Source organism: Canis lupus, chromosome 11 (assembly GCF_048164855.1).
Source record: "Canis lupus baileyi chromosome 11, mCanLup2.hap1, whole genome shotgun sequence".
Taxonomy (NCBI): domain Eukaryota; kingdom Metazoa; phylum Chordata; class Mammalia; order Carnivora; family Canidae; genus Canis; species Canis lupus.
In genome coordinates, this window is record NC_132848.1 from 66,004,575 (window position 1) to 66,016,616 (window position 12,042).

Below are 12,042 nucleotides of genomic sequence, written 5' to 3' on the forward strand. Positions count from 1 at the left end.
AACAAAGAACTTTTTAATGGCATATTAAGTACTTTCAAAATATTCATATATGTATTTATTTTGGAAAGTATCAAAAGTGTTAAGTTTAAGTTTTTCATGCATTACAATGAGCAATTAGTGCAATTTCCAAACTCTTCACTATCTAATGCTCCTTAACATTTAGAAAATCATCCACAAAGCTTTCTTAAAGAAACTATATGAAGGCACCTGGCTGGGTCAGTTAGGAGAGCACGTGACTCTTGATCTCAGAGTTGTGAGTCAGAGCCCCACATTGGGCATAAATATTACCTGAAAAAAAATTATATAAAATTTTTGAAAGGCAAGCCTATTTATAGGATGACACAGAAAACTTCCATTTCTAGGATGGTTTTATTCTCTTAATCATAATGTCACCATCATAAACATTTTAACTTAACTCACCAACTTTCTTGACTTACCAAGCTTAAACAAGAGTGCACCCAAAGGTCCTCTGTCAAACCTGAGGAAGAGGAGATCATAAATGTCCCCACGTTCTGGCTTCTCAGAAACCAATGGAGGAGCTATCCACTGCATTTGAACAAGACTGCTAGAAATGTCAAAGAATTTATTGAACTGCAGAGTCTTCCTGGGTGAGCGGTCTTCAGCCAAGAGCTGGATGTTAATAGGGGATAAAGCCATATCAAAAATTTGCAGCTCCCCTTGGTTGCTGCCAACTAGTAGAATGGCACCACTTGGGTGGCAGCTTATTAATGAAGGCAAAAGTTCAGCATGGGCTAAGAGAGTTACTCTACGGTGAGTTTCATAAAGAATTACTGAAGAATCTTCACAGCCCAGAATCAGTTTGTCTTCAGTAACATTCCTGCAGCAGCTAATAGCTTTTGATTTTAGTGGTATTCTGGTTACTGATATACACTGGATTTTGTTCCGAACATATTCATAGATGCAGCTGTCAGCCATGGGCTCTTTGTCTACACTGATGGAGCGCTCCACTGTCAACACTTGATAAGGCTGTTTGGTGCCAAAGCGAACATCCAGTGGATCCCATTCCGTGCGGATACAACTCAGAACCTATAAGAAATGTATCAAGTATGTTCACAAAGACCTTGATTCTTCTTCAGTGGTCACACACAGGCCTGCATATTAACCCAGCATCCTACTGAAGACCATCAATTATCACCCTAAACATCAGCCACATATAAGCGTGTATATGCTATATATGTGTATATGTTATATCTCTCACATAGAATATATATGAATGTATATAGCACATATATAACACAGCTGCAGAAATTGTAAGATTTCAACATTAACACTTTGTTTTTGAAAATCTGTAAATAACTTAAAGACAAATATGTTCAACATATAAAAGCTAATAAGGTGGCCCTTTAAGATAATATGGCTAGCAGAATATCTAAAAATATCAGAAGTTTAATTTTTTTAAGATTTTATTTATTTATTCATGAGAGACACAGAGAGGGAGAGAGAGAGACACACACACACACACACAGAGGGAGAGGGAGAAGCAGGCTCCATGCAGGGAGCCCGACATGGGACTCGATCCTGGGACTCCAGGATCACGCCCTGGGCCGAAGGTGGTGCTAAACTGCTGAGCCACCCAGAGATCCCCAGAAGTTTAATTTTTAAAAGAATGAATAAAGGACTTTAAACAATTTAGCTAATCTCCTTCCCACCCACTGTCCTTCCCAGTTCTGAAATTGTTGGTAAATTACTGACCAGAATACTTTTAATTAGTAGGGTAGGGTAGGCAAAGGAAAAAAACTAGAACCCTGTTAAGAGTCTTATAGAAATATTTTTCTATAAAGAAAGGATCTGAAGGTTGTTAAGTAGACAAATGGCCAACAGAAAGAAATGTTATATAGTAATATAATGCACTGGTTTTATTTTTTTTAAGTTTTTATTTATTTATTCATGAGAGACACAGAGAGAGGCAGAGACCCAGGCAGAGGGAGAAGCAGGCTCCTCGCAGGGAGCCCGACGTGGAACTCGATCCGGGTCTCCAGAATCAGGCCCTGGGCCGAAGGTGGCGCTAAACCGCTGCACCACCCGGGCTGCCCAATGCACTGGTTTTAAAACAAAAAAATTAAGACCTGTTTAAGTAATATGATTTGTCAATACTGATGAAGTGAAGTTTTTAAATCATCTTTATTGTAGAAAGAAAAGGCTACAAAGAACACCGGGACAGAATAAAGAAAGAAAACAACAGGCCATTCACTTTATTTTTAATGTAGGAGGCCAAGAACCTGGAGAGTATTACTAAAGAGGAGATTTTCTAGTACTTTGTCAAAAACTTGAAAATCAGATGTAGAAACATTAAAAAGCATGTTTCTACACATATAAGAAAATTCTAGAACTATACACACACACACACACACACACAAAAGTGCATGTAAAGAATGATGATATTCAACTAAGGCCTATAGCAGAGTTAATAGTATTGTACCAAGGTCATTTTTCTGGATTTGACAATGAACTACAGTAATGTAAGATATTATCACTAGGGCAGATTGGGGGGAAAGTATAGGGAATTTGCTTTTAGCAATTTTAGCAGTTTCTTGAGAGTCACACTATTTCAAAATTTAAAATTTTATTTTATTTTTTAAGCACAAATAGCTATGTTACAGAGTGCTGGCTTTGAGATAGGAAGGGGGGATTGGGCAGCCCAAGTGGCTCAGCAGTTTAGCGCCGCCTCAGTCCAGGGTGTGATCCCGGAGACCCGGGATCAAGTCCCATGTTGGGCTCCCAGCATGGAGCCTGCTTCTCCCTCTGCCTGTGTTTTTGGCCCCCGCCCCCGTCTATGAATAAATAAATCTAAAAAAAAGGGGGGGGGGCAGCCCTGGTGGCTCAGCGGTTTAGCGCTGCGTGCAGCCTGGGGTGTGATCCTGGAGACCTGGGATCAAGTCCCACATCGGGCTTCCAGCATGGGGCCTGCTTCTCCCTCTGCCTCTCTCTTGCTCTCTCTGAATGAATAAATAAATAAGTCTTTAAAAAAAATAATAATAATAAATAAATAAATAAATGGGAGATAGGAAGGGGGGACTGATGGAAGTTTTTTAAAAAATCCATCCTATACATTGTCATCTAACTAATCTTCCTAAAGTACGTGTTTTCACTCTCCTTCATTTTTTTAAAAAAAGATTTTATTTATTTATTCATGAGAGACACACATAGAGAGAGGCAGAGACAGGCAGAAGGAGAAGCAGACTCCCCACAAGGGACTTGATTTCGGATCCCAGGATCATGCCCCAAGCTGAAGGCAGATGATCAATTGCTGAGTCACACAGGCATCCCTACTCTCACTCCTCTGTTCAAACCCTTCTAATGAATAAATTTGTATTCCCCTGCCTGGAATGCAAAATCCTATAGGACCCATATCTAATTCCTTCCCTCCCTCTCCCTCTCTTTCCTGCTCTTGTTTTTCTCTTTTGTCTAATAAATATTTGAATATGCCAAGTACTAGTCCTATGTCCTGGGGATACTGCAGTAGGTCCTCACTCCCAGAGAATGTGCATTCTAATGGCTTAAGACCAAGCAACAATTCACAAGCAACCATATATAGGATGTCAGTGATCCTAACCTTGTACTTCCCGAATACTGAGAAGAATAAAAACAAAGTAGGGGGAATGGGGAGTGACAGAAGTGAGAGGGGATGATACAGAAAATCCAGGACAGGTCTCTCAGATAAGGGTGACCTGAAAGAAGTAAAGGGTGAGCCATGTAGCTGTTTGGCAGAAGAGAACTTTAGGCAGAGGAAACGAACACCCAGAGGTGGCGCTCTTGGCCTGATCAAGGGAAACAGCTAGAGAAGGAGGACGAAGGAAGAAAGTAGTGGGAATTAGGGGAAGGGAACAGATGATGTTTTAGGGACTTTGGCTTTTTCCCTAAATGAGATGAGAAGCCATAAGCAAAGAAGGGACATGATGTGACTTGCAAATTCTAGTGTTATCTTCTCCAGTCTCATTACTCTACATTCAAACTAAAATCTGCCCTGCATTTTTACAGCTCTGTAAAAATGTTAAGTTAATTTAACAAGGAGACCTTTAGACTGAAGTGGCTCTAATGCCAGGGCCTACATAAGCAAAACCCAAGTCAAAGACTGTAAATGCCTCAAAGTTACAAAATCAAAATGCTAAGGATAACCAACCACCAACAGTCAACTAGGCTTTAAGCTACAGCCAATCAAATAACTTCCTCTCTTTGCTTCTGCACTTTATCTACATAAGTTTTTCCACTGGCTCCCATTGGCAGAGTTCCTAACCACTTAGTTAGTCACTGCCCAACTGGAATAAATTTTTGTTCAAATAAACTCTTAAAAGTTTAAATATGCCTCAGTTTATCTTTTAACAACTTCACTCATGTGCATTGCCTAAAATCTACCCAGAAACTCAGTTTTTCCTACCAACCATACTCCCCCCTGAAGAACTAGACCAAATGCTGTTCTAATTTCTGGATTCCTTCCAGCTGGATGGCATCCTTTCTTTTTTTTAATCTCACCTCCTCTCTACCCCCTTCCCCACTCTAACTTAGCCAATGACTTGCTTGAGACATTCAGCCTTTTATTTATTTCTAATGTTTGGACAAATGGCCTTCTTTTTACTGTAATCTTAAAAAAAAAACAAAAAACAAAACAAAACAAAAAACCTGTCCCATCTATTTTATACTTCTTTTGTGCGTCCTATGCAACAGCTAGCCAAAAGCTCTGCTGGTAGCGGGTATGCAATAAACTTTTAAAATTACAAATTAAACACACACACATAATATAACACTAGTTGAAATACCATACTTCCAGAAGACTTAAAGTTTTGTAAAGGAAGCCTCTGGGCAGAAAACTGAGAGGCCAACTGACTTTGAATAGAGTCTGTACTCCTACAGAGACAGTCTAAAAGGAAGAGCCAGCCTTGTCAGATGGCTCAAGTTAGGCTCAAGGTCCAAGGAGAAGGGGCCCAGGGTTCCTGATTTCCAAGTTTATGTCAACCCAATAAGCTCTGTGGTGTCACTAAGAAAAAGGTATGATACTGCAATTTAGAAGAAATCAATATATATGACTATTCAGATGACCAAAATATATTTCTCACACATATTTAGTTATTTTCCACAGTTCCTGGCTCACAGGTCCCAAAACTCTTAGAATTTCCTAAGGGGGGAGGAGAGTCTTGTTATGTTGATGAGGTGACTTTTGTGAAGTACCTAAGTATAGGCATTGGTTGTCAAGGGAGCCAACCCTGTGTTTAGAGGGTTAGAACTTTCAGTTCCCCCACTAGATCTCCCAGAAGGAAGAGGGACTGGAGGATCAGTCAATACCAATGGCTAATGATTAAATTAATCATGCTTATGTAATGAAGCCAAAAGGGCAGGGTTTGGAGAGCTTCCAGGTTGGGAATCCCTGGTTTACAGCCAGTCAGTCAGAAGTACAGGTAACAACATGGACTTGTGACTTGCATCTGAAGTCCAAGGAGGAGGCTGTGGGAACCTCCAATCTGTAGCTGGTAGGTCAGAAGCACAGGTAACAATCTGGGCTTGTGATTGGCATCTGAAGTAGGGGGTGGGGTGCAGTCTTCTAGGACTGAACTTTACCTGTGGGATCCTATGATACTATCTCCAGGTAGATAGTATCAGAATTAGGATATCTTGCTGGTATCCAAGAACTGCTTGTTGGTAGGCGGGGGGAACCCTCCTACCCCACCAACAGAATTGGACCAGAAACAATTTCACTGTCAATTCCAGATAACTCTAAAATGCTAATCAAGGTCAAAGGATCACCTGCTATCTTCCCCACTAAAAAGCTCAAATTCATTTAAGAAAAGAAAATGTCTTCCATGGCATAAAGATACCATAAAAGTTTAAACATTAAAAAACACTTGAGTGTGCATAAGTTTCAATAAAGAGTAATCTCACCAAAAATAAGAAGAAAATAGGGTACTATGCTAATCACTTTTCATACATTGTTTTACTTAATGTTTGTAATACTCCAAAGTTTGGTATTACAATCTATGTTCCAGAGATAAGGAAAATGAGGGTCAGACAGATGGTTTAAGTTGTCCTTGATCCCAAAGTTAATAAGTGATACAGCTGTAGTTTCAAATCCAGATCTGTCTGACTCTAAAAACCAAGGTCTTTGCAAGACACTGCTTTGCAAGCAGAGGGAGTTAATAAATTTCCGTGAAGGTCCACCTTTTCCTCAATGCGACCAGAGGGCAAGAATGAGAAGAACCATGGTGCGTTAGGAATCCCCACAGAGCAAAGGAATGAGAATTAGGTGCAGGAACTGAAGAGACAAATTATGCAAATGACAATGGAGTCTGTTAACCTGGGGGTGAAAAAGAGGCTTGTGCTGATGATCTGGGCAACTCTCCTACGCATGATTGAAGAAGTTTGGAGGGCAAGGTTCTTAATAAACGGACTTCTTTTAAAGATGCTTCATTCTTGTATTGGTTGGGTTGTACTGAAAACAGACAGCATACTTAGTAAGTGTAAATGTAAAAACATCCCTAGATGAATGAAATACAAACTAAACTATTTCCTCACCACAAAAATTAGACAAACACAAACATCATTGCCAGTTTTTGAATTTGTTTGTGCAGAAGATACAAAGGAAAACTTTTAAGTTTTAAGTTTCTTCTGCAATGTTTCAATGAAATCTTCTGAAAATAGCATTATGTCATGAATAGAAAGGGTCCAGTTTATATGATTTTCAAAGTATAATAAGATAACAACATTAAAATCTAAAATACCTGTAGGCTTGAAAGTATTTGACATACTTAGGTTCAGAATTTAATTCTCAGTTGGACTTGACCCTGTACAACAGCCAAGGAGCAAAGAAGCAGCACATAACAGAGACGGACTCCTTGTTTTGGTGATAGAGAGCTCTGGAGTCTGGGGCAAGATAACCTCTTGGAACTGTAGTTTTCTCATCTGTAAGATGAGGATTTATTTACCTGTGCTGCAGGATTGCAGTATGATTTAAAAATAACATACCTAATATGCAGGGGACAGAGGAGACCACAATAAATAGTAGCTATCCTTGTTGTTCCTAAAGAGAAAGTCCTGGATTTTTTCACAAGAATAGCAGATGAAAAGAATGAGAGACACTGATCCTAAATAAAACCCAAATTTGGTTATTTAGAATTCATGACTGATACATAGTTGTAAACTATAAATGCCGAAGATAATTTTAAATATAGGAAAGATGTAACTTTGAGGTTAATATTAAAGTGATTTATTTATGATACTTAGTACTGTGCTTGGCATATGGTAGTAACTCAATAAACAGACTGACTGAATATATTTTAAATAAGATATACAATGTTCATACTTAATTCCCAGATTTTAAATTCATTTAAAATCATACCTAATTATGTAATTTTTTAAATAGCCAATATTATCAAAATTTTAAAAATTCAGCCCATGAAAATAAGACATCTGTATATACAGAGACTGTCACAATAAATTTATCATGTACTATTATAAACAATAAGTGGAAGTATATAGTGACTTAAGTATATCTGCACAGAGAAATATTTATACATAATTTGACTGACATGGCACAAAACCTTATTGCAAAAGTTTAGGTCAATCAGGAATACTGAGATGATACTTGCATGTTACCTAATGTGATATTAATATTTTTAGTTGATAGTAAAAGTGGACTGAGATTCCAATCAGAATTCTGAAACATTTTGCATACAAGAAGTACAGAGAGGGATGCCTGGGTGGCTCAGCAGTTGAGCGTTTGCTTTCAGCTCAGGGTGTGATCCCAGGTCTGGGGATGGAGTCCCATACTGGGCTCCCTGCCAGAAGCCTGCTTCTCTCTCTGACTATGTCTCTGCCTCTCTCTGTGTCTCTCATGAATAAATAAGCAAAATCTTAAAAAAAAAAAAAAAAAAGAAGTAGAGAGAAACATATCATCAGCAATAAAGATGGACTCGACTCAGCTAAAATAAAGGAATAAGATGCAGGACAAGAAAATTCAGTCATTCAGGTTTTCTACAAAAATGCTAATGTGATGGACCAAGATTATAAAAATGAAGTGTTATACCTGCATTGAAGTCATTAAAATACACCCTACTGACTGAGGAGCTATATGGAAGGAAAATGTGTCAATACATTTCTTGGGTATAAGATGCTCTGTTAGCAGATCATTTGGAATTAAGAAGCTGAAAACCACCAAATGCAATTATGCAGTTACTGCAAAATACCAAGAGAAAACAGACTTTTAAAATCCAAACTTACATATACTAAGACATCTCTCATATTTATGCAGCTAGTTTTTCCTCTCTGAATGAACTTAATGTGAAGTACTAGTCAGGAGATAATCAGGCCAAGATATAATGCTAAGATAAAGGAATTTAAAAATATGTTATGTAATGAAGGGAGAAATGTTAAGTGACAATGCCCTGAAGAAAAAAGCACAAAGGAGAGAAAAGAATCCAAAAACAGAGAACCTTGGCTGGTGATATTCATGTAAGCTAGCAAGATTAATTTGAAGTCTACTATAACCTTCTGTAAGGAATGTTCAGTGTTATCCTCTACAAACTTCACGATCAAGAATTCCTTTCTTGGGCAGCCCCGGTGGCGTAGCAGCCCGGGGTGTGATCCTGGAGACCCTGGATCGAGTCCCGCATCAGGCTCCCTGTGTGGAGCCTACTTCTCCCTCTGCCTGTGTCTCTGCCTCTCTCTCTGTGTGTCTCTATGAATAAATAAATAAATAAAATCTTTAAAAAAAAAAAAAGAATTCCTTTCTCTCATTGAGTTCTCGGTCTTTTTTTCTTTTTATGGAGGTCTGACATATAACATTATATTACTTTCAGGTGTCCATCATAATGATTCAATATTTGTATATATTGGGAAATGATAATTACAGTAAGCCTCATTAACATCACCAATACATAGTTACAAAGTTTTGTCTTGTGATAAGTACTTTTAAGATTTACTCTCTTAGCAACCTTGAGTTCTTGGTCTTAATCCTATCTTCAGGCATTCCCCAGATTAGGTAAATTCTGAAATCTAATAACTCTTTAAAGATTCTTCAAATATATATGCCAGAGGCTTTAGGAAGTGATCAGTAGAATTAAATGGGAATGGCTATGATAAAGAACATGGTAAAAAGTTTTAATACAGGCATAATGAAGAGGCAAACAATGAGATGGGTAAGAACAGTATAGATAATTAAGGGATGAAAAAATTAAGACTTTTATAATGTGTGGTGACCTACTTAAAGTCTGGAAATCTCTAGAAAAAGATCTCTGCTTTAATTCAAAGGAAATCTTCCTATTGGAAGATACAAAGAAAAGCACGGAAACAGAGGCAGTATGTTAGCTAAAGGCCAATTGTTCCAAGTGGCCAATTAAGAGAGATTGTGACACCAGACAAGAGATGGATGACCAGGCTCAAAGTTTTATTTTTTGTTGTTTGCTTTTCATTTTTTGTTTTTTAAAGAAAGAAATTGTAAGAGTTTAAAAATTCAAGCTAAGAAAAGCAGAAAAGATAAAGAAGGGTCCCAAAGGTCTTGGAATTTCCCAATTTCAAGGATAAACAAGCTGGTAGTTTCATTCCTAAAGTGAATTGTTTCGGTCAAGTTTAAATCAGTCAGCTTTAAGGTTGAAATTTGTTTTTAAAAAAAAAAAAAACCACTGAGGTTATTTCATTTTATTCTTAAAAACGCTAAACTTGAAAAAAGTAGGACTGATCCAAAAGTCATTCAAAAAGGAACAGTACAGAGAAGGAAAAGCATAAGCAGTCAATATGAGTGATGCCCCCTCTGGAAGATATTTTAAAATTAAGAAAGCACAGAAAGCAGAAAAGCAATTACAGTGAGCTGGAGATAGGCTCAAGATTGCCATGTTTCAAGTTTAGCTATAGAGGAGTTGGTTCAAACTAAGCATTTATCGGGGCACCTGGCTGGCTCAGTCAGCAGAGCATGCAACTCTTGATCTCAAGGTCACGAGTTCAAGCTCCATGTTGGGCAGAGAGCTTACTTAAAAAGAAGGAAAAAAGAAAACTAAGAGAGTTTAATATGACCATGAATATAGCATCCCTGATTCTGGCAAAGTGGTGACGGTGGCACTATAGTTTCTGAATCTCTCTAAATCTTCACATGAAAGAAACAGTTCAACTAAATATTAGCAAAACCAAAAACCCATGGATGACTAGATGAGAATTAGAAGAGAGAGAACATTGTATGCAATGACTTTATGCTCCAATAATGTAAATAAAGCATAATTATTTTAAAATGGAAGGAAAGAAGTGATAAAAACACAGGCAAAAAGTTTTCTAAATGTTCATAATTTATATTAGTAGTGGTAGTATTAGTATGATTATTCTCAGACTGTTAGGTGTATACTGTGAGAAAAAGTAAACAATTATGGGATACTATAATTTGTCCTCCATATCCCTGTAAACTAGGACTTTTGGTAGGAAAAAAAGGAGATAAAGATATAATATAGACAAGGTTAAGTAAACGACCCTGTATCCTGAATTCTAGTCAGAAGTAATGATGTAAACTCACTCTGAATATATATATGTATAAAATCTCTAGCTCATTCTACTAAAGAAAACTAGAAACAATGACCAATCTAATAACAATGACACATTATTCCTAGCTCCCAAACTTGAGTTTAAAAATGACATTTTCCATTAAAAGAAACCAGAGCTATTGAAGAAATGGCTAATTCCAGGTCTGATGCAGAAAATGTATAAGATAAGCATGGAACATTTTGTCATTCCAAATAGCAGGGAGGCTACTCAAGACTACTAAGGTCATGACAAAGAGAGGAGCCAATTTGAAGAGGTTCCCAAATATAAGACAAGTTTGAGCTTTCAAAAGGATAATAACTATAATTTCTAAAACCCCATCAAGTCAAATATATTTAAAACCATCAATTAATAATGCTACTTAAAAAACAAAAACTAGTTGGTTACCTTCAGGGAATAAAGAATCAATTCATTATCTTGAAAATTAGCAAATAAAAGAAAAGAAACTGACATTTATCCTGATTACACAATATTACACAATATGAATTCAACCACTGGGAAAATAAATAGGAGATGAGTGGAAGTATCTTTTTATAAAAGTATCTCAATTAATTAATGAAAGAAGTAATAATAAAATTAGAATATCACTGTTTTGCAACCCTAATGAATTAACAGATCTAGGCACTGAGCATTAATAGCTGCTAACATTATTAAAAGAGAGATGACCAAGAAAGAACCTGACATTACATGACTTCTGATAACAACAACACACTGCCCCATATAGTCTTGCCAAAACTGACTACCTTGTAGAACTTTCAAAAGATAAACATGTTGAACCACACTACGAATATGCAAATAAAATCCAGGCTATAGGAAACTGCAGTTTCAAAACATAAATTTTAAGGAAAACAAAGGGATGGAAGGAGAACTCGTAGGTTAAAAAAGATACATTAAAGTGTTTTAAAAGGAGAACCTTAAACTGCGTTGTGGGGAGATGTATTAGGATGATAAAAGCTATATGGGTATACAAGAAAGTGATGGAAAGTCATGATAGAGGTTACCTTTGGGTAACGAGGCAGGGGTTGGAATCATGACAGTACAAAACAGTATTTCTGGGTGTCTGGCAAAGTTCCTCATCTTGACCTGAGTGTGGTTCTGGGGGTATTTCCTTTGTAATAGCTCATTAAACTATACAGTTATTTCCTGGGGTTTTCTTTATGAGTGTTTTATAATAAAGAGATTTTTTAAAAAGCTATCATCCCTAGAGTATAAAATCTTTGATATTTGGTTGAAAGCTAACATAGTACATACATTTCTTTGGAAGCGATGTTTCTTATATATTTTGGCTTTTCAGTTGAATGCATTTATAAGACCTTCTAAATGCTTCTTTAATCAAATTATGCTATATTAAAAGTTCGTCATATCTTTACTTTTCCATTAGTCGCTGATCCTCTAAATCACTGCAAAAATGGTTTTTAAATTTTATATGAAAAAAGTTATCTTTATGGGGTTATATTTTCCTATGCCTGACAACAGGTTTTAAGGTTTAATAGCTCTGCTTATTTGTTTTTGATT

The 12,042-nt window shown here is 37.0% G+C and overlaps 1 protein-coding gene across 17 annotated transcripts in view; it reads right to left on the reverse strand.

The window, feature by feature from the left end:
- Nucleotides 1–12,042, reverse strand: part of WDPCP (WD repeat containing planar cell polarity effector) — a 429,099-nt gene that overhangs the window by 262,988 nt on the left and 154,069 nt on the right. For all 17 annotated transcript variants that reach the window (XM_072768570.1, XM_072768566.1, XM_072768568.1 and 14 more), the window contains one exon: nt 438–1,047. In XM_072768570.1, the coding sequence (XP_072624671.1) occupies nt 438–1,047 (610 nt within the window). The remainder of the gene's footprint in view (nt 1–437; nt 1,048–12,042) is intronic.